We start from the raw sequence: 24,326 nt of genomic DNA, 5'->3' as shown, positions 1-24,326 counted from the left end.
TTGAGATTGATGATATATTTCAACAATTTTGGGTCTTAAGTCCTCAGACATTTCTCTTCCACCCTTTAACCCCTTTAAAGCCCATGACGTACTAATACGCGTCTGTGCCCTGGGACTTAAGAGCCTGACCCGTATTAGTACGTCATCGCGATCGCGCGCGCGCACACAGGCTGTGCGGGCGCGATCGCCGCCGGGTGTCAGCTGATTGTCACAGCTGACACCCGGTACTATGTGCAGGGAGCGGTCCCTCACCGCTCCTGGCACATTAACCCCCGCAATGCTGCGATCGAAGTCAATCGCAGCATTGCGGTGGCTAAGGGGAGGTGATCGCAATACTCACCTCCTCTTCCGGCCTCCAGCGCTGTCTGCCGCGGCTTCCCGGGTGTTGCCATGACGACCCGATGTCATCATGACAACATCCGGGTCACCAGACAGCAGGAAGATTTTTTGGTCATGCGCAGTGCATGACCAAACAATCTTCTCACTGTGCAGCGCTGACTGCCTGCATGACACAGGGATGGTGCTCCATCCCTATGCTATGCAGGCGATCAGAATAAAAAAAGTGAAAGTCCCATAGTGGGACAAAGTAAAAAAGTTAAAAAACTCTCATAAAGTGAAAAAAACAATTACATTTTTTAAAAAAAAATAAATAAAAAAAAGAATCCACCAAAAATAAAAATATAATGTACCCATCAATAAATATTATTATGAAAAAAAAAACAATAAATAAAAGTACACATATTTGGTATCGCTGCGTCCGGAACGACCTGACCTATAAAATTGTGACACTAGTTAACCACTTCAGTGAACACGGTAAAAAAAATATGAAAAAACGAAGCAAAAAACAATGCTTTATCATCATACCGCCAAACAAAAAATGGAATAACACGCGATCAAAAAGACAAATATAAATAAAAATGGTACCGCTGAAAACGTCATCTTGTCCCGCAAAAAACAAGCCGCCATGCAACTCCATCATCCGAAAAATCAAAAAGTTATAGCTCTCAGAATAAAGCGATGCAAAAAAATAATTTTCTCTATAAAATAGCTTTTATTGTGTAAAAGCGCCAAAACAGAGAAAAACTATATAAATGTGGTACCACTGTAAACGTACTGACCCGAAGAATAAAGCTACCTTATCAATTTTACCAAACGCGGAGTAGAATAAAAATTTTTTTAAAAAAAACAATTCCTGAATTGTTGGTTTTGGTTTATTCTGCCTCCCAAAAGCTGGAACAGAAAGTGATCAAAAAATGTCATGTGCCTGAAAATGGCACCAATAAAAACGTCAACTGATCCCGCAAAAAACAAGCCATCACATGACTCTGTCAGCCAAAATATGGAAAAATTATAGCTCTCAAAAAAACTAGATTTTACAAAACATGTGTCTTTTAGTGTGTGACAGCTGTCAATCATAAAAACCCGATATCATTCTGGTATCTCTGTAGTCGCACCGACCCGAAGAATAAGGTTGTCTAATCACTTATACCGCACTAGGAACGGCGTAAAAAATAAATGCTAGGGCTGGGGTTGGAGTTAGGGTTGTGCTAATGATAGGGTTGGGGTCAGGGTTGGGCTAGGGTAGGGTTAGGGTTGGGGTTAGGGTTGTTTTTTTTTTCAAAATTAAAAAAAAAAGAAAAAAAAAGATGACGATATGGCAACTAGTGTTGAGCGCAAGTGTTCACTACTTGAGTTTGCATCGGGTGCTCGGGTATGCATTGAGTATCGCGGGTGCTCGATCCCCGCATTTTTTTTTTGGGGAGTCTAATAACCGTGAAACATGCGGGCGGGGACTCGAGCATTTCACTTGAGCAACCGTGATACATGGTGCATACCTGAGTACCCGATGCAAAACTCAAGTAGCGAGCACTTGCGCTCAAGAGTAATGACAACTTATTCAATATGATGACCTAATGTCATCAACTTCTGTGTCGTACCTCTGGGTTCAAAATGTTCATTATACCCCTTGATAAAATCCTTGAGGGGTGTAGTTTCCAAAATGGGGTCACTTGCGGGGGATTTCAACTATTTAGGCACATCGGGGGCTCTCCAAACGCGACATGGCGTCCGCTCTCGATTCCAGCCAATTTTGCGTTCAAAAAGTCACACAGTGCTCATACCCTTCTGAACTCTGCCGTGTGCCCAAACACTGCATTTTCCCCACATATGGGGTATTGGCGTACTCAGGAGAAATTGCACAAAAGTTTTTGGGGTCCATTTTCTCCTCTTACCCTTGTGAAAATAAAAAAAAATGGGGCTAAAACATCATTTTTGTGGAAAAAGTTTGATTTTTTTATTTTCACGGCTCCATGTTATAAACTTCTGTGAAGCACCTGGGGATTCAAGGTGCTCACCACACATCTAGATAAGTTCCCTGAGGGGTCTAGTTTCCAAAATGGTGTCACTTGTGGTGGGTTTCCACTGTTTAGGCACATCAGAGGCTCCCCAAATGCAACATGGCGTCCGCTAATTATTCAAGCAAATTTTACATTCAAAAAGTCAAATGGCGTTCCTTCCCTTCCGAACCCTGCCATGCGCCCAAACAGTGGTTTTCCCCCACATATGGGGTATCTGCTTACTCATGAGAAATTGCACAACAAATTTTGGGGTCCAATTTTTCCTGTTACCCCTGCGAAAATAAAAAAAAAAATGGGTCTAAAGTAACATTTTTGTGAAAAAAGTTAAATGTTCATTTTTTTCTTCCACATTCCAAAAATTCCTGTGAAGCACCTGAAGGGTTAATAAAGTTCTTGAATGTGGTTTTGAGCACCTTGAGGGGTGCAGTTTTTAGAATGGTGTCACTTTTGGGTATTTTCTGTCATAAAGACCTCTCAAAGTGACATCAAATGTGATGTGGTCCCTAAAAAAAATGGTTTTGTAAATTTTGTTGGAAAAATGAGAAATCGCTGGTCAACTTTTAACCCTTATAGCTCCCCAATAAAAAAAATTTTGGTTCCAAAATTGTGCTGATGTAAAGTAGACATGTGAGAAATGTTATTTATTAACTATTTTGTGTGACATATCTCTCTGATTTAAGGGCATGACAATTCAAAGTTTCAAAATTGCAAAATTTTCACCAAATTTTCATTTTTTTCACAAATAAACACAAGAGATATTGAAATTTTTTTACCACAATCATGAAGTACAATATGTCACGAAAAAACAGTCTCAGAAACAGGGGGATCCGTTGAAGCATTCCAGAGTAATTACCTCATAAAGTGACAGTGGTCAGAATTGTAAAAATTGGCCTGGTCATTAACGTGCAAACCACCTTGGGTTGTAAAGGGGTTAAGTTCTCCATGCTTAGTGTGGCACACACAGACACATGATGCAAAGATTGAGTCAACTTCTCCCCTTTTTATCTGGTTTCAGGTATGATTTTCATATTGCTACTTGTCACAGGTGAGTTTGAACGAGCATCACAAGCTTGAAGCAAAAGTTCTTTACCCTCAATCTAGGAAAGGTGCCATCAATTTTGTCTGGCCCATTTTGGGTGAAATTATGTACAATTTGCCTTTTTTTCCCTCTATTTTTCTGTGCTGTTCCAATACACACAAAGGAAATAAACATGTTTATAGCAAAAAGATGTAATTGCAATAATTTTCTATGAGAAACACTTCATTTTCTGGAACAATTTCAAGGGTGCCAACACTTTCGGCCATGACCGTATACTTTTTTCTTAAATGTGTGTATGTACAGTGGGGAAAATAAGTATTTGATACATTGTAGATTTTGCAAGTTTTCCCACCTACAAAGAATGGAGAGGTGTGTAATTTTTATTGTAGGTACACTTCAATTGTGAAAGACAGAATCTAAAGATAAAAAACAGAAAATCACATTGTATGATTTTTACATAATTAAATTGCATTTTATTGCATGAAATAAGCATTTGATCACCTATCAACCAGCAAGAATTCTGGCTCTCACAGATCTGTTAGTTTTTCTTTAAGAAGCCCTCCATTCATTAGCTGTATTAATTGCACCTGTTTGAACTCATTACCTGTATAAAAGACACCTATCCACACACTCAATAAATCACACTCCAACCTCTCCACCATTGCCAAGAGCAAAGTGAGATCCCTGTCGGCAGCAGAGCGGGACGCAGCGCTGGAGGAGAGAGGAGGTGAGCATAATTCTTTATTTTTTGTGTGTAGCTTGATGGGGATCAGGGGGTGCCAAGCATACCAGGAGGAGGGATGAGGGGGGCCATACATAACATGATGGAGAGGTGCCAAGCATACCAGGATGGAGGGGTGCCAAGCATACCAGGGTGGAGGGATGAGAGGGACCATACATACCAGGATGAGGGGTGCCAAGCATACCAGGAAGAGAGATGAGGGGGGCCATACATACCAGGATGAGGGATGAAGGGAGCCATACATACCAGGATGGGGATGAGGGGTGCCATGCAAATCAGGATGGGGATGAGGGCCACATATAACAGGAAGGACCATATATACCAGGATGGGGGATAGTAACAGAATTGGGGGACATTACCCCTATAACAGTGTCAGCAGCAGACCCCCTCCCCCTTAACAGGGCATCATGACCACATTTTTTGCTTACATTTTTTTTATATTTTCCTCCTCTAAAACCTAGGTGCGGCTTATGGTCTGGTGTGTCTTATAGTCAGAAAAATACGATAGCTTCCATTGTGCTCCAGCACAGGTGTGCTGCTCTGTGCCCTGCCGAGGAAAAAGAAAAGTACTTTGGTGCACTCTTTGCCCTTTTCCCTGAGAATGTACATTATAGTACCCCTGTGCAGGAGCACAATTGCGGACACTGTGTGGATGACGTATGACGTGTCATGCACATGAAGGCATCGCAAGAAGAGAGGAGGAGCCAGATCAAGACCAAAGACGCCCATCGGACCTGACTGCGCCATAGGTGAGTGTAATAAAAGCTATTTTTTGTGTTATGCAATTTTGGATTCCGCCAGGATGTGTTTGCATGGTTTTCTTGACGTGTGAGGGCAAAAAAATGCAAACACTGAAATCTCCCATAGTTTAAGTTGGTTGTCCCATCTGAACAACCTCATTTTGAAAGAAAGCGGAACCATTGATTTGAATACTGAACAGGTATCTTGTGCTGCAAATGAAAGGTGACCATAAATTCAAATTGTGTAAGGTATTAAAAATAAGAAGTTTTAATTGCAAGGAATTCACCATCTGATAGTATAACAGAAAGCATGGTGAAGATATCATAAAAAATCTCAGCGATCTTCAGTATTCTGTTCTCCTCAAGACATTTAGCGCCACATTAAAGTTAGAATATTTATATAAATAATTTATTAAAGGGACCCAAGGTAAAAGGGGGCAAAATTTTTGACTCGGGCTACAATCTCCTATACATGGTAATGATTTCACTTTTATGGTAACTAACAGGTTAATGATAAAGAAACCTCATGGATTGTGATAGGCTCTACAAATAAAATCTAATACAAAATGCATCTATGCGCCGCTCCCCCCCAGGTGAAAACATCCCCCTCATTTTCACCATGTACCTTCCTCACTAATATCTCCTAATCATAACATGCAGCCGGCAAGGTCCATAGCTGGTAATTACCATTCCAATCAGCAGCCCCCTCTATCATTAATGCATCCAGCTGGGAGAATATACAAGCCACTTAAAAGCCAGCTCTCTCGTCTCTCGCTTACCCCTACCCTCAAACAAAGAGACAGTGGAGAGAGGGGATGAGGGATGGCAGAGAGGTGAACATCTGTATATGTCTGCTTTCTTACGATGGGGATGTGTGGTATAAATGGTGCTCAGTAATGGAGCTGAAATTGAAGAGAACTGCTGATTGAGTATCCAGCTGCTCGGAGGATAGCATTTACATCATGAAAATTGCCGAAAACTAGAACTTATGATGTACTTGCTCCCTTCTAAACCGCATAGACAATAAAGCCCGATGTATACTATTGCCAAAACGTTCTAGATTATGTTATGATGTTTCGAATGAATGAAAGGCCTTGAGGGAAAAAAGGAAGGTTCTGAAGGCGCAAGGGTACTTAAGTGGGGGGATAGAACATATCTCTGGAGCGAGGGCTTGCAAAGGGTCAGAAGTAATTATTTTAAAAGCATGTCTAGCATAGATGTGTCACAAGCTCGCTTCAACTGAAAACAGCTGGATTACTTCACAAGCAACAACCATAATAAGGAGATCACGGAGGAGCCCAGGCAAAAAGAAAATTATTTCAGCAGTAAGTCCCTTTCATCAACTTTTCCTTCACGTTTTATGTAACAATCATCTGTTAAGCACTTCGTCCAAGAGCAGAACAACACATGACGGCGATACGCAGCTCAGAGAGCTCACCTTCCGTCTGAAAGAACAATATACTAATAATAAAACAAAATAATATCACACAAATACAAGTTACGCAATACAGAAAAAGAAAATGACGTCAACTTGTCCCACAATGACGGGTGATGGACCTCAGAAATATTGCTTAACAGTGAGGGATATGCTGAATTGCCAGCAGTGAAAGGGTGAAATGATTTTTTTCCCTCGCATTGTCATGCATTCGGATATTAGCACTTGGTCGAGGCTCTGATTAGCTGTGAAAGGCTGCAGACACATTAAGCATAAGCGGGGATTGTAGATGGAGTGAATGACGTGGGGGGGGGGGTGAGGAGGGAGTAAATGCTGTTATTTTCTCTAATTGTTGTTTTTGCAGAACGGTAATTAAAATCCCTTTTATTTCACACGTCAAGGGCCGCAGCAGTAGAAGAGAATGAGGCTCAGCCAGACACAATGTTCTGCCTGGTGGGGGAGCCTGGCACACAGTTTGCCAGTCAGTGCCCATCACCTCCAGCTTCATTCCTTTATGGGAACACTTTTTTGGTCTGTTAACCATGTAGTAATAAAGAAAAGAAAAAAAACTAATAGACTTTACATTAAGAAAAGAGCCAAGACTGCCTTCGAGTTTACTTTCCAAGTCCTCATTAACGATCATTTCCATAATCAATATCAAAGAGGCTTTTTGTTGATCCCCAGGAGTAAAACAAAAGGAGTTCCAGATTTGTACACATCCATAGAAAAGGAGCAGCACAAAGTGAATATCTATCAAACAAATTATTGATTTAGTTCAACGTGATATTTCCAGTTAGCTTTTAACCAGAGATGCCATTACTTGCCATGACACAAACAGTATATGGATTAATTGGCTATTCAGCAGTTTGGGAATTAAGGGTTTGTGAGGTCACATTTAAAAGTTTATGGCCTCCATAGACGAGGTAAAGGTTTATTGCACATATTTGACATATAAAATGTGTTTCGGCTGTACTGACTTTGATAGAAAAGTCATCACATGTTACAAGTGCTCCGCAGAGTTCCCATACACCGGGCAGGGGGCTTCCCTGGAAGACAGCAAGTGCTGCTACTTTTACACTAGGAGATTTCAGCCTTCTCGAAGATAAGGAATTCATCTTTTTATATCTCTTGGCAGTTTACGACCTTCCACTTTCATATTCCCACATAAGAGCACGTGCACACGTTGAGTATTTGGCGAGTTTTTTTACATCAGTATTTGTAAGCCAAAACTAGGAGTAGGTGGAAAATACAGAAGTGGTGACATGTTTCTATTATACTTTTCCTCTGATTGTTCCACTCCTGGTTTTGGCTTATAAATACTGATGTAAAATACTGACCAAATACTGAATGTGGCCATAAACAACATGATACCCACAACCACTCCATCTCAGTATTATTGGTATACAGACATTTATTACAATGCCACCTCCAAAAATGGCTAGTAACATTTCAAATATGTCTATTTTACATCTACATCATATTTCAAACATCCTTTTATTTTGTTAGGATGTTAGAAGGGTTGAAAGTTTAGTAGCAATTTCTCATTTTTTCAAGAAATTTACAAGACCAGTTTCTTTAGGGACCTATTCAGATTTAAATGGACTTGGGGAGGGGGGGGGGCAATAAATTGGAAACTCCCCAAAAAAGATCCCATTTTAAAACCCGCACCCCTCAAATACTTCAAAACTGCAGTCAGGAAATGTTATAATCCTTCAGGTGCTCCACAGGAATTAATATAAAGTCAAATGAAAAAAAATAGTAATTTTTATTCTAAAATGTTGCTTTAGCATCAATTATTTCACTTTTACAAGATATAGCACAAGAAAATGTACCTCAAAATTTGTTGCCTAGTTTCTTCTGAGCACGCTGATACCCCACATGTGGCCAGAAACCTCTGTTTGGACAAACAGCAGGGCTCGGAACAGAAGGAGCACTATTTGAATTTTGGAACACAAATTTGGCTCAAATAGTTTGCAGGCACCATGTCGCATTTGCACAACCCCTAAGGTGCCCAAACAGCAGAAAACCTCCACAAGTGACCCCATTTTGGAAACTACACCCCTCAAGGATTTTATTCACGGGTATAGTGAGCATTTTGAACTCACATGTACTACAAAAGAATTTGATAACATTAGTTCGTCATATTGAAAATTTTCATTTTTTTCACGAAAATGTAGCTTTAGCCCCAAATCTTTCACTTTTGCAAGAGGTAATGTAGCGCCCCGAGGGTTCGGTTGCTACAGGGGTATTGCACCTTAACCAGAGGTGTGATATTCCACTCCCAGGTAAGGATGGAGTGTGGACCAGGGCTCAGTTAGCTGCATACACACACTCACCCCATTTCCGGGGGACAGCTCGACGGAGCTCCCATATAATTGCAGGCACAACTGACCATGTCCCTGGCTGGAGTGGGGAGGGGGGAGAGAACCCAGTGATGTAGGAGCAGAAGGGGACGGTTTCTGGAGCATAGGAAGGAGCTCATTGGGTGCAGGTCACCTGAGCTCAGACGCAGAGGTAGATAAAAGGTAGGAGCCATCTTTAGTCAGTGTTCATAGAGAGAAGGAGTTTAGCCAGAGAGGGCTGACAGAGAGCTGTGACTCAGCCTGAGCTCAGCTCCACGAGGCAGGCCTGGGGAGAAGGCCGGAGCCAGAGAGGAGAAGAGAAGAAGGAGAAGGAAGGAAAGAGGAGAGACAGAGGAGTAGAAAGGCTCCAGAAACAAGTAGGCAGAAGGGACACTAAGAGAGCAGAACGGACAGCAACCGTTGCAAACCCGCGTTATAATGGGTGAAGGGTCAGGTCGTGGAAGGGTACCGGATTCCCAAGTTGGTGGAGGTAAATCATCCCTCAGCCAAGAACCGGAGGTCGTGATCATCTATTGGTGCGACCCCCTGCTACACCCGCTAGGAAGGCACCACATAGGGTCAGGGAAACTGGCGCCAAGTTTCACCAAGAGAAGGCCCGAGGCAGCTGGACAGAACCGTGGTCACTGGTGGGGCACGAGAGGCCAGAGAAAGGATAGAATGGGGTCCTGTGCCATACTCCTGAACTGCCTGGGGGTTGACTGAGCCCCTCACCTGGTGGACGCAGCACGGCTTGGGCAGTCATTGCTGACAGAAGTGACTTGGATACAAACTGTGAGTAAAAGGCCTGAACTGCACCATTGGACTCCGTGTGATTTATGCTGCGCCTGCACCATCACCCCCAGCATCCACCTACACTGCCCTGAGGCTACACTCTTCCCGTGGGGAGTTATCCTATCCCTGTGCTGCACACCAACATCAGCCTCAGCGGTCTGCCTTGCAGCGGCGGTCATCCCTGACCGCAATCCACGGGTGGCGTAGTCGGACATTCATAACTCTACAAATAGACTGCCACAGCATTTGGTCTGACCACCCTGAGCCACGGGATCGGGTTGCCACTACTACCCCCATCAGCACCGTACACAAGAAGGCCCGATTCCGGGTACCCCACGGCCCAGGGGGCGAGTCAGTAACATGAAAAAATGGACTGCAAAGTTTTTTATCCACTTTCTTCTGAGTGTGATGATACCCCACATGTAGTCAAAATGTTCTGTTTGAATGCACAGCAGGGCTCGTAAGAGAAGGAGCACCATTTGAATTTTGAACACAAGTTTGGCTGAAATAGATTGCGGGCACCATGTCGCATTTGCAGGGCCCCTAAAGGCACCCAAACAACAGAAAACCCCCACAAGTGACCCCATTTTGGAAACTACAACCCTCAAGAATTTTTTTCAGGTATATAGTGCACATTTTGAACTCAACGGTACTACACAGATTTTGATAACATTTGATTGTCATATTGAAAATTTTCATTTTTTTTCACAAAAATGTTGCTTTAGCCCCAAATGTTTCAGTTTTTAAAGAAGTAACATGAAAAAGCAGACCACACAGTTTGTTACCCCCTTTCTTCAGAGCATGGCGATACCCTACATGTAGCCCAAAAGTTCTGTTTGGACACATGGCAGGGCTCGGAAGGGAAGAAACGACAATGGGTATTTGGAATGAAAATTTGGCTGGAATAGACTGCAGACACCATGTCTCATTTGCAGAGCCCCTGAGGTATCAAAACAGCAGAAACCCCCACATGTGATAACATTTTGGAAACTAGACCCGTCAAGGAATTAATCTAAGGGGTGTTGAGCTTGTTGAACCCATAGGTACTTCACAGAACTTTTAAAATGTGGATGTGAAAACAAAAATTACGTTTTTCTGCTAAAATGTTGTTTTAGCCCTAAATTTGTAATTTTCACAATGGATAATAGGAAAAACAGACTCCATAATTTGTTGCTCAATTTCTTCCGAACACGAAGATACCCCATATGTGGTCAAAAATGCCAATTTGGCACCTGGCAGGGCTAGGAAAAGGAAAGAGCGCAATTTGATTTTCGGAGCATTAATTTGTCTGGATTAGATGCTCTGCAAATGCGAAATGGCATTCAGAATCTCGCAAGCCAAAACAGCAGAACACCCCCCCCAAAGTGATCCCATTTTGGAAACTAAACTCCTCAAGGAATTTATCTAGGGGTGTACTGAGCATTTTTAACCTACAAGTGATTCAAGAAACTTTATAACATTTACATGTGAAAACGAAAAATTATTTTTTTCCACTAAAATACCATTTTAGCACGAGGGGTAATAGGAGAAAATGGACCCCATCGTTTATTATGCAATTTTTACTTAACAGTACCCCATATGTGGCTGTACACTACTGTTTGAGCACACGGCAGGGAAGGGATGGGAAGGAGCGCTACTTAGCTTTTAGAACACAGATTCCGTTTGAACAGGGTGTGGGCTCCATTAGCTGAGCCTCTGAGGTGCCAAAACAGCAAAAAACCCTTACAGGTGACCCCATATTGGAAATTTCACTGCTGAAGGATTTCATCTTGGGGTGTAGTGAGTATTTTGAACCCACAGGTGCCTCACAGAATTTTATAACATTGGGACGTAGAAATATAACATTTTAGGGATAAAATGTATTTCTGTATGTGCTGCAAATTTGTCAGTTACACAAGGATTAATTGGTGAACCTGGACCCCACAATATTTTATGCAATTTCTCCCGAATGCGGTGATATGTCGTCAGAAACTACTGTTAGGCCACATGTCAGGGCTGAGAAGGCAGGCGCACTATTTGGCTTTTGGAGCACAGATTTTGCTAGGAGAGTTTGCGGGTGAAATTTGCAGTGCCCCTAAGGTGCCAGAACAGTAGAAAAACCCCAAAAGTGACCCTGTTGTAGAAATTGCATCTCTCAATGAATTCCTTTATTGCTGCAGTGACTATTTTGTAACATCCCTGCCATGCTTTTTTCTGGAAAATTGCAAAAATGCCAATTTAGTGCCATACATTGTGCCCCCATACATTGCAAAGTCCACATACATTGTGTCCAGCTTGTGTGTCTGGCGACACACCCTGTAAATTATTAAGTGCGCTCTCTTGACTACGATAATGCCAAACATGTGGCCACTAACTGCAGTTTAAACACAGTGGGACTCAGAAGGAGGGGGCATTTGGATTTGGGAGTGCAGATTTCACTGGATTTTTTTTGAGGGGGTGAGAGCCATGTCGCTTTTCCAGAGTCTTTGTTCTACCAGTAACATGGGAACTCCATATATTTCCAGTGATAGATGCCGGACCTGCGTGGGGGCTGCTTTTGTGCGAGATAAATTAGGATTTTTATTGGTAAGATTTTAGGGTACATAACATTTTTTAATCACTTCCAATAAAAGGCTGGATCGCCTTCTTGTGTTCTACGCCGAGCGCTTATGTCGGGGATTCTGTGTAAATCCCCCAAAAATGCGATTCAGACCCCAGACGGAACCACCTACCATAATGAGGCAGATGGAGACACTTTGGAGTCCGTTTGACATCTGCTTCAGTGGTATCCATCTTTTTAGGCATTCACAGAATGGCTAAAAATGAATTTGTTTTTGCATCGCCATATTCTGAAAGCTATAATTTTTTTCCCCTGAATTAGTCATATTAGGGTTTGTTTTTTGAGGGACGATTTGGAGTTTTTACTTATATCATTTTTTTTTTTACATATGACTTTTTGATCGCTTTTATTAAACTTTTTGTTGGTCAGTAAGATTAAAAAGCAACATCTTTGGTGTGTTTTTTTTAGGGTTTCTGTTGTATGTAATTAATAACGTGACTGTTTTATATATCGGGTCGTACTGGATGCGACAATACCAATTACAGGTGCATCTCACTAAATGAGAATATCATCAAAAAGTTAATTTATTTCAGTTCTTCGATACAAAAAGTGAAACTCCTATTATATAGAGTCATTATAAACAGAGCGATCTATTTCAAGTGTTTATTCCTGTTAATGTTGATGATTATGGCTTACAGCCAATGAAAACACAAAAGTCATTATCTCAGTAAATTAGAATACTTTATAACAACAGCTTGAAAAATGTTTTTAAAATCCGAAATACTGAAATGTATGTTCAGTAAATGCACTTAATACTTGCTCGGGGCTCCTTTTGCATCAATGACTGCATCAATGCGGCGTGGCATGGAGGCGATCAGCCTGTGGCTCTGCTGAGGTGTTATGGAAGCCCAGGTTGATTTGATAGCAGCCTTCAGCTCAGCTCAGCTAATTTAGTGAGATGCACCTGAATGTTTACTTTTTTTTATTGATATTTGTTTTTTTTTTTAAATCACAAATCCTGTTGTGAATGACAGCGGCATTTAAGTATTTAAGGGGTCAATCGGCCATGATCGTCTTCAAAACAGGCTGGGTGCCGATACCACAGGGTTTCAGCTGTCATGTACAGCTGTCAACTGCGGGAATTGCACCGGCAGGGGGAGGGCGTTATTCAATTATTCCCGACACCGTTTTAAAATGGCAGTCAGGAATAAGGCCACATACCAGCCGCCATTTTAATGAGCATTTTCGTTAAGGGGTTAATAAAGTAAGTTTTATTCACCAATAACAAACAGGCCAGACCACATATCAAATATACGAGTTGGGGGTCACTTGGGTAATAGTGATCGCAAAATAATAAGTTTTCATGTATCCTTTAATAAGATGTGTAGTAGAGGGGTTACAAGGACACTAAACTTCAGGAAGGCAAATTTCCAACGGTTGAGAGATGATGTTAGTGCAATAAACTGGGACGATATCCTGAGACATAAAACTACATAAAGCAAATGGGAGACATTTATTAGCATCCTGAATAGGACCTGTGCACAATATATACCCTATGGGAATAAACATACTAGAAATAGGGGGAAACCACTATGGCTAATTAGAGCTGTAAGGGGCGCAATAAGTGACAAAAAGAAAGCATTTAGAGTACTAAAGCAAGTAGGTAGTGATGAGGCATTAAATAAATACAGAAAGTTAAATAAATTCTGTAAAAACCAAATCAGGGCAGCAAAGATTGAGACAGAGAGCCTCATTGCCAGAGAAAGTAAAAATAATTCCAAAATATTCTTTAACTACATAAATAGTAAAAAACTAAAAAAATGATAATGTTGGCCCCCTTAAAAATAGTCTGGGTGAAATGGTGGATGAGGATGAGGAAAAGCCAATATGCTAAATTATTTTTTTTTTCAACAGTATTTACACAAGAAAATCGCATGACAGAAAATATGATCAGTGATAACAAAAATTCTCCATTAAATGTCACTTGCTTAACCCAGCAGGAAGTACAGCGGCGTCTAAAAATCACTAAAGTTGACAAATCCCCAGGCCCGGATGAGATACACCAGTGAGTACTGCAGGAATTAAGTAACGTCATAGATAGACCATTATTTTTAATCTTTAAAGATTCCATAATAACAGGATCTGTGCCACAGGACTGGCGTATAGCAAATGTGGAGCCAATATTCAAAAAGGGGACAAAAACCGAACTTGGAAATTATAGGCCAGTAAGCTTAACCTCTACTGTGGGTAAAATCCTGGAGGGTTTCCTAAGAGATGCTATACTAGATATCTGAAGAAGAATAACCTCATGACCCAATATCAACATGGGTTTACGAGGGACCGTTCCTGTCAAACTAATCTGATCAGTTTTTATGAGGAGGCAAGTTCTGGACTGGACCAAGGAAATGCAGTGGATGTTGTGTATATGGACTTTTCAAAAGCTTTTGATACGGTTCCACACAAAAGGTTGATACATAAAATGAGAACATTGGGGATAGGGGAAAATATATGTATGTGGGTTAAGAATTGGCTCAGTGATAGGAAACAAAGGGTGGTTATTAATGGAAAACACTCAGACTGGGTCTCAGTTAACAGTGGGGTACCACAGGGGTCAGTATTGGGCCCCCTTCTTTTTAACATATTTATTAATGACCTTGTAGAGGGCATACAGAGTAGTATTTCAATATTTGCAGATGACACTAAACTCTGCAGGGTAATCAATACAGAAAAGGACAATTTTATATTACAGGAGAATCTATGTGAACTAGAAGCTTGGGCTGATATATGGCAAATGAGCTTTAATGGGGATAAATGTAAGGTAATGCACCTGGGCAGAGGAAATAAAATGTATAATTATATGCTTAATTGTAAAACACTGGGCAAAACTGTCACTGAAAAAGACCTGGGTGTATTGGTGGACGACAAGGTCACGTTTGGTGACCAGTGTCAGGCAGCTGCTGCAAAGGCAAATAAAATAATGGGATGCATTAAAAGAGGCATAGATGCCCATGAGGAGAACATAATTTTACCTCTATACAAGTCATTAGCGTGACCACACTTATAATACTGTGTATAAGAAAGACATAGCTGAACTAGTGGGTGCAGAGAAGAGCGACCAAGGTTATTAGAGGACTGGGGGGTCTGCAATACCAAGACAGGTTATTACACTTGGGGTTATTTACTGTGGAAAAAAGAAGGCTTAGGGGTGATCTTATTACTATGTACAAGTATATGAGGGGACAGTACAAAGACTTTTCTACTGATCTTTTTACTCTGATGCCTGAGACGGGGACAAGGGGGCATCTTCTACGTCTGGAGGAAAGAAGGTTTAATCATAATCACAGACGCGGATTCTTTACTGTAAGAGCAGTGAGACTATGGAACTCTCTGCCGCATGATCTTGTAATGAGCGATTCACTACTAAAATTTAAGAAGGGCATGGATGCCTTTCTTGAAAAGTATAATATTACAGGTTATATATACTAGATTACTTGATAGGGTGTTGATCCAGGGAACTAGTCTGATTGTCGTATGGAGTCAGGAAGGAATTTTTTTCCCCAATGTGGAGCTTAGTGTTTGCCACATGGGGTTTTTTGCCTTCCTCTGGATCAACATGTTAGGCTATGGGTTGAACTAGATGGACTTAGTCTTCCTTCAACCTTAAAAACGATGTTACTATGTAATAAAGAAGCAAAAAAAGAAGCGTTTTTGTACTAACTCATTGCTTTCTATGGGTGAAAAAGCGCTGCAAAAACGCTGAAAGAAATGACATGCTGCAGATTTCAATAATACTGCATTTCTTAATGCAGTCAGGGAAAAAAAACCAAGCGTGTGCATGAGATTTCTGAAATCTCTTAGGTTTTTCTAGTACTGTAAAATGCAGCTTCTTTTCTGCAGAAAAAAAGCTTCAAAAACGCAGTTGAAACATAGCCTTATAGTATTGTGTCCTAGTTTTCGTTCTTTAATTTCTTTTCAAATATCTAGACTGAAGCTCATGTGAATACTAGATGTGTTCTCCACCAGGACACAACTAATCTGCTCATGGATGCAGAGTGCAATGCTTATGCTCATTTTAATTTGTTTCAATGGGTCCAATTTGTTTGTTTTACTTTGTACAGCATGTTATTCTAAAAATCTGCCAACACAAATGTTCAGAGTCATTGACTTCATTGATGTTCATGTTTTTACATTCACACAAAAGAGAAGCCACTTTCTGGGGATGTTAACACAGGGTGGATATTCAGTGGACTTTCTGTCCATATTTGAGGGCAATAAATCCTCAGTATTATATTAGAGAAGTGAATGAGATTTTATCAAATCTCATCCAGACACTGCGGAAGAAATCCACATGAACAAAGCCTTGTAGTGCAGACTTAAAATCCGCAGCATTTCAATTCATACTGCAACGGATTTCATCCTTTGTCATGCTTAAAGGGGTTTTCTAATGAATAAAAGTTGATTTTAATCAATAGATCTTGGAATAATAATAACTTCCACAATTGAATGTGTTTAAAATGTTCCTGTGCGGAGATAATCTTATAAATGTTCCCCTGTGTAATGGCTGTGTCTGACCTTGAACGGAACATGGTCTGATCATACCACCTCTCCTGGGCTGGGGAGGAAGCAAAAGAATATACAGACATTACAGCATGGAATCACAGCTGATTCTTTATAAGAGGTAAAACATTTCACTGCCAATTTTAAACAATGTTTTGCCTCACAAAAAGAATTAGCTGTGATCCCGTGCTGCAATGTCTGTATACTCTTTTGCTTCCTCCCTTGCCCAGGAGCTGTGGTATGATCAGACCATGTTCCGTACAAGCTTAGACACAGCCATTGATTAAAATGAACTTTTGTTTGTGGGAAACACCCTTTAAGGTAATAACTGAGGCAAATCCATAAAACATACATATTTTGCTGTGGATTTGTTGCAGATGTGAATCAGTCCTCTGTCAACATATATTTTAGCTCTTTTCTCACTACGCATGGTGTGCAAATCCGGCATATACGAAAACGTATCCATCGATATGAGATGGCATACCCTGCGTATTGGAAAGTGTAAATGTTTTGTATCGGAAATATTTTATCACGTGGTATAAGTTATCTTACAGTGGGAGTCAGTGGCAAACCTATCCAACTGTATGACATTGTATCATCTGTCCCGATTTGTGCCTCCTCTTTCCGCTTTGGCAGCTGGGCAGCAGCGTGCCTTTGTTGCTTGTGACGCGTGACAGCACCTGTCTTTTCCCTGGGACTTTTAGTGCTTCTTTATAAGGGAGCTATGGGGTTAATTTTGGACTAGGTTTTTGATTACTCCTTTCCCAGAGCTCTGGGCGGGGAAGTCAGCTATTTAAACTCCTGAAGCTCTGACTCAACTGCCAGTCAATAGTATTGCTGTCCTGGTGAATACTGCTGTGCTCTGATCCTGTTTGTTGTCCTGATTACTCCTGTTCTTTGACCTGGGCTTGACCTCTAACTACCCGCTAGCTTAACGATTTTGTCTCCGACGTGCCCTCTTGGCTTTGACCTGGCTTGATAACCCTTCTTGCCAGCTTGCACCACCGAAACAGCAGCTGACTCTGTGTCACTTGCCCAGGGAGCCTTCTGTAAGTCCAGATCCCTGTACTGTGGTTAAAGGGTTAAGGCCAAGGCAACCCCTAGGCTCTGGGAAACGGAGTGGCTTGTGCCAAGCCTGATCGTGATAGCCATTTTGGAGTTGCAGGGTGACAGACATACAGTTGTATATACAGCATTTGGGCTATGCATCCGGTATACACACGGTGCAACCAAAGTCCATCATGATCAGCCCTGCCAAATGCTAATATTCTGGCAGAGGTACATCAGCTTTCTACATGGATTGAATATGGGAGCTATCTCCTAACTTGCCTGTCAATTCATGCATATTACCAATGGCGCTCCTAATTTACTGAAATAACAGGTCTCGAGGGGTAAACATCTTGATGGCTTTTCATTTCTAATATGGTTCTGGTATTGAATTCTGATTGTTTCAAGGCTGTAGCTGGGATCAATAGGAATCTTTACATGATGTCATTTGCTCAATTCAATTTCATGAAGCGCAGCCTGTAATGTCAGATCTCTCGGAATTAACCTGTTCATGACTAGAGTGTTTAGCTTTTCTGCAAAGTAGACAACCTCTTAGGTGATCTCAACAGAAGGCAAGCAGATATGTCCCAATGACTAAACAGAGTAAAGAAACTTAGAAACCAGCAAGAAGTGATAAATCAATGTTAGAAATGATTAGCAGAGCATAGGTGACAACTGAATACAAAACACAAGTACCCGGGACACACGGCATGAATGTGAGCTAACATATGAAGCCCAACCAGGAAAAACTAGCACAGCAAAATTTATCAGTCATTGTCAAAATTCTGAGATAAACTCTGTATTCAATGAAGACTTTCCCATTACTGAGATAGAAGGCATTTACTACGGATACAATTCTATGTATACGGGAGGAAGGAGGAGCTATGTCTCTCGCTCCTCCCTCCTTTGCCTCCCATCTAGATAGAATCTTATCAGTAGCATCTCTCGTCTCCTATCTCAGTAATGGGAAAGTCGGTCTTCACTGAATACTGATTTTACCTCAGAATTGAGAATTTGGATAATGCTTGTGAAGGAAGGGAGTCCAGCTTCAATCCATAAAATCAAATAATTTATTTCATGATTAAAATAGATATGGCAACACTAAAATATGCCTAGGCATGATTGGGGACAAGTGGTGCAAGGAGGTAAAACCGGACACATTTTGAACAACTGCTATGTTCTTAAACTTGGTCAGAATCTCGTCTGGCAGAGATGAGACTCAAGGCTTCTCCACACCAGAAACTTACCTGGTTTCCATCAAGGGTGAGCTGAATATTTTCTTTGCTTTAGAATTTTGATAATGACTGATTAATTCTGTCCCTGGTTTACACATCAAGGCAGGAGGAGATCAGCTCAAGTGGAAGAAGCAGGACTTCTAGGAGAACTACGGAGTATTCAGATGTACAGTAATTATCACTATTACGGGCTCACCTGGTGATGTCGATTTTCAGGGTGAGCAGCATGGACCTGGGTCGTTGGAACAGTGGAGCAGGTCTTGCTGGATTGCACGGGGATCAGCAAGGACCAAGACAGCAGGTGATGCAGGACAGCAGACAGTCAAGCAGAGCAGGAAGCACCAGCTGATGCAAGACCAGGTGTGAGAATACGCATGGAAAAAATAGATGTATAGAAATCTGATATCTTCCAGCAGGGATGCAGTTAATCACAGGAATAACAGAAGGATATACAGTCTGATATTTTTCAGCAAGGATGCAGTTAATAGCAGTGCTGTAATGGTAACTGTTTCATACTCACAGAGGTGTGATTACACAAAAGTGTAATAGAAAGATCTGTTACCTGGATTGCAGAGTTATGGTTTTAGCACAGATGTATGCAAACAGGTATTTATAGCAGAGATATAGTAGCCACAGGATAGCAGTGAAGCAAGAGCAACAGGTTCTTACTTGCAGAAGTAAAGTTCACATATAAATAGCAGAAATATATATATAGGTGAATTAGAGACAAGCTTGTTGTGATTTGTTACCTTAGTAGGTGCAGACTACACCTAGGTAAGCTGGACTGAGCTTCGAAATAAACGTTGGTAGTGTAATGGAAGTAGCAGGAGGTAATCATGCACCTGGCTGGAACTTGAGCTAAGTGAAAGATTAAAAATCTGCTAACAAGCTCACGGTTGCTGACACCAACGCTATCTCAATACTCAGACAGCACATGGCTGCTTGAGCTGGGTTTCAATTTACTTGATAATGTTAAAATTATTTGTCAAGTTACCACAACCTGGCATGATATGCACAAAAGGAACTGGTCAGAAGAAAAGGTAACAAAGCTCAAAGCCTGATCTGGTGAGAAACATTCATGAAACTGGACCGACTGTGACTGTGTTTTAGATTGCTGATTTTATAGTGGTCCACAATTCTAGCTCTAATACAGTCTGTACATGCACTGATTGCATTGTGGCAGGGCTCTGATGATGTCAGGTTTCAGCCCTGTACTTTTATATCGCCCTCTTTACCTGGGCTTGACCTCTTGTATATCTTGTATTATGGGGTTTGTACAAATGAATAGCTGATAGAAGAAGTATTACAATGACGAAGGCAAATAAGCTCACCAATGGGTGCACCACTCACACTTTGCAATCGCTAATGAGGTTTTTCCACTGTGAAATTTCTTTAGTACCCAGACTTTCAGATGTCCAGAAATAACAGGTAGGCCACGGCCCCACTATCAGTATTTGGTCAGTATTTTTTCTCAGGAGTGGGAGCCAAAACCAGGCGAGGAACAATCAGAAAAAAGGTATAATAGAAACAAGTCACCAATTCTGCATTTATCACCTACTCTTGGTTTTGGCTCCCACTACTGAGAAAAAATATTGACCAAATACTGATAGTGGGGCCGTGGCCTCACAGCAATACTCACCTTCCCCTGCTCCAACGAAGCCTCTCCCCAGTTTACAGGCTGCAGAGTTGATGTCACAACCACAAGGTACCTTTCCTGTAGTTTTGATAGGTGACATTCCATGAATTTCCCCCTGACAGCTTCACTCTTATATCACCCATTGAGCCTCATATGTTTTCAGCCAAAAAAGTTTTGATCATTATTATAAGGAAACGATTGTAAAATGATTGAAACTAAATTTGGTTCTTGGCAGAAGAATGAATTCATTAACCGGTTCTATGCTTACAAGGAGAATCCTCCTCATAGACCGCAGTGGAATACTGTACAGTATGCACGTTGTGTCTCCGTCGTCTTTTAACTCCAGCTGCCTGCCTAACGCTGCTCTGTCCCTTCCTTGTTAGTTAATTACCACTAATGGAAAGAGAGGGATTGCTGGCAGACAGCCAGGGAAATCAGAGGCAAGTTGGGAAAAGTTTCATAAATTTAGTGTAAGTATCAATTTCAGAGCTCGCTGTCAAGGGAGGAGTATATATATGTAGATGTTGTTTGAAGGGCAAATGCAAAAGAAGAAAAGAAATTGCACACTCAGAGAAGGGAGTGAGTGCCAGAGCGAAGCAGGGGGAGATAGAGGAGGGAGAGCCATTTCTTGGAGACATTCAGATCTTTTATTAGATTTATACCATGGTGCTAAGATTGTGTATGGGTGAAAGTTAAATAAGCCTGGACTCTAAAACCTGGGATAAAATCTGCATTTGTGATGTTTAAGGCTGTGTGCCCACCATTAGTTTTTGTGAGTTTTTGATGCTGTGCATTTTTGCTGCTACAGTTCCAGCAAAGTGGATGGGATTTAGAGAAATCTCATGCCCGCTCTACTTTTCCTTTACTGAGTGTAAACAGACCTGCGGTGCATGTTTCAAAAAACACGTCCATCAAATTGGAAACACATCCATCTCACTTGCAGGTACGCTGAGTATTATGTGCACATTTTCCAATAGACTTGCATGAGATACTGAAAATCCGCAGGTAAAAAACACACATGCGTATTTAGTGCGTTTCCAGGGAGGAAACCGCATGTAATAAGCACATGACTATATCAATAAAGTTTTGTCAAAGCCAAATACCTAAAAGTACCAAGACTAAAACAGTTCTATTTTAAACATGGCATACTAACAAGAGACAAAAAAACAAAGCATCAAAAATGCATGTAAGAAACACACTCAAAAACGCAATGAAAAAACGCAAATAACCTAATTTACATAATAGGTGCAGAAAACCGACATCAAAAGCTCATCGTGGGAAAATAGCCTGAGTCTACTGATTAGACCTTTCCTGGCATTTGTCAGGCAGCTGGGAAAGGTTGGGGTGTTGCCTTCGAGGGGCGAAGCCATCACGGGGCCCTGCCTTGCCTGTGTACTCCATTCCAGGGTTGGGAAGCGGGACGCCGTCGCTCCCAGCGCTGACGCTATTCAGCAGTCCTGGGACGGCGGGTTCCCCAGCGTCAGCTGCTGCCAGGAGACATGGGACGCTGGTTCAGGTAGGTGGTGGGAGGTTCCTTTCTCTCTACCCTCCTCGCCCCATCCTCTGTCTCTCTGGGCAGAGAGTGGAGATTGGGCATTACCTCAGCGGTGTCAGATGATCTATAAGAGGGATATTTAAACCTGCCATATCCTCTTGCTCACCGCTGATTATTCAGTTGCACTTCAGTGTTACTGTTGGTAGTTCTTGGTGAGTGTTTCTTTGGTTTTTCTCTGGTGCTTTGTGCCCTCTGGCTCCTACATCCCTGTTTATGCTCCCTGACCTTCCAACTTTGGTTTATTAGGTTCATCTCTTCCTTACCAGTATACTTTATTGGTGTTTTTGACCCAAATCTGGCCAGTGTGCCCAGCCACCAGCCACCCTGCTACTGGCACCTGGGAAGAGCTCTGCAAACGTCCCCCTCCCTTTAGTGGAAGCGGGTGAAGAGTACCCCGACCCTCAAGAGTGTTTATAAGCGTGACGGCTTGCACCAAGTGTGTCTGGCATGCTGCGGTTGCTGGCCTTCAGTCTGGTCATCTCACCACTATACAAGTGTTACATTATTGCAAAAAAAACCCCAAAACATTAAATCTGTGTATACTTACCATATGTTATGTACTACAACTTTCGGCATGAAGGCATTGTGGGGGGCTCGTTTTGCTGTGATTGCCCAAAATGGTGGCATAAATGTTGCAGTTTTACTGCAATAGTGCCAAAAGAAAATGCAATTCAAGCCCAATGTGTGACCTCAGCTGAACATTTTGTAACTGTCTAAAATGATTATGGTAGCTAAACTATGGCTAAATAATTACTTTTGCTGTGACAAAGTATCACAATTGGTCAAAACTTTCATCAGATGGCAGGTTTTCCTTTCTTTTTAGTACATCAGTGTGGGATACAGGGCAAAGAGGAAGACACAGATAATGGGATAAGTCTCTTATAATCAATAGTGTCCCCCACATCAAGTGGTCAGATGTCTACAAGAGGAGTAAAACAGATGGAGAAAGTAGAAGAACTTATCTAAGGACACTGTGGCTCTGAACAGTGCGCTCGGGTAGGATGTGCCAAATAATTTATAAAGGCATGTGTCTCAAACTGAATTTAGCGGACTTTTTAGCCGCTGTTTAACACGCAAGACATGTACTTATGTCAGACACTGGAGTACAATTCTAATTTTTTGGAGGTAATTTGGTGATTGTAGTCATCTCCTGGCTTAGCGCTATCCACTTTTTGAAAAGTTAAGAGTTAGCCGGGATTGGTGTAAAAGCAGCAAAATCACAACATTTTTGTGCACAACAAAACTGATAAAACACGTTGTGATAAAACACGTTGTGATATTTCACACAGGTTTATTCTGGTGAAATCTATTTGGGGAATAAGGCCCTTCATCTATTAATGTTGTGGGGAACTGTGGCTGGCACTTTTGTGGGGGTACTATGCTTTTTACTGAGCTTTTCCTTGTAATCTGCTTAGACAGCGGTACAATCTGATCCAGACTAAAGACTGAACTAATACAGTCTGCAATACGCACCTCGGTACCATAGATCAGAGAATTCATACCTCCCGCTGTACACACATTATTCAGCAATAGCTCATTTGTAGCAGTGATCTAGAGATGGATTTTATAAAATGACAAAGATTTTTCAATTTACCTGAAATTTGGCGCTGATGCCCATTCTAGTGCCACACAGGCAAGGCCCACAGCGGCGTACACCAGCAGGAAGAAAATTGTCACAATTGCTGCAATGGTGTTCAGTTTCCCAGCAAACAGCACCAGCTAAAAGACAAGCGAAGCATTATTAGAAATTATAGACAGGTACAGGCAGAAAAATTATATGAGGCGACAAGACTAACAAGAAGATGATATAAGGGTCTGATGAACTCACTTTCCATTACAGATCTCAAACATTGGAGAACTAAATGAAGACATAACTAGACCTGCCACGTGGTGATCATCTCCCAGTTATCGTCTGTAGTGCCAGGCGCTGAGCCCTGCACTGTTATCTACAGTAGTAAGGGCTCATGTACCATATGGTGGCGGCTCTGTAAGTCCTCCAAGTTAGGCCAAGTTCATCACACCGAATTTAGGTCCGAATGCTGTCCGTGGAGAACGGACAGCACTCAGATCAATGTTATTCAATGGGGCAGTGCAAAGGAGCTATTTTTTTTCACAAATTATTCTGCTCATGAAAAAAAGTGCACCATGCACTAGTTTCTTCTGTGTGTTGGATGAGACTCGCCCATTCAAGTCTATGGGTGCGCAAAAAAAACCAACAGATTCCCTATAGAGCCACAGTATAGCATTCCAATTTTTACGGATACATTGCAATTCTTTAGCATAAGAAACTGTAAATGGCCTTGTAAATTA

At 41.6% G+C, this 24,326-nt stretch overlaps 1 protein-coding gene across 1 annotated transcript in view; it reads right to left on the bottom strand.

The window, feature by feature from the left end:
- The window catches only part of LOC141259365 (solute carrier family 12 member 9-like), a 304,002-nt gene that overhangs the window by 68,249 nt on the left and 211,427 nt on the right, over window positions 1-24,326 (bottom strand). Inside the window, exon 9 of the mRNA XM_073675250.1 lies at window positions 23,611-23,735. Within this exon, the coding sequence (XP_073531351.1) occupies window positions 23,611-23,735 (125 nt within the window). The remainder of the gene's footprint in view (window positions 1-23,610; window positions 23,736-24,326) is intronic.

Source organism: Phyllobates terribilis, unplaced genomic scaffold (assembly GCF_046119375.1).
Source record: "Phyllobates terribilis strain yellow unplaced genomic scaffold, ASM4611937v1 Scaffold_3__8_contigs__length_932513732, whole genome shotgun sequence".
In the NCBI taxonomy this organism is placed as follows: Eukaryota; Metazoa; Chordata; class Amphibia; order Anura; family Dendrobatidae; genus Phyllobates; species Phyllobates terribilis.
The sequence above is the reverse complement of the archived record's forward strand: the minus strand, read 5'-3'. Positions and strand labels throughout refer to the sequence as shown.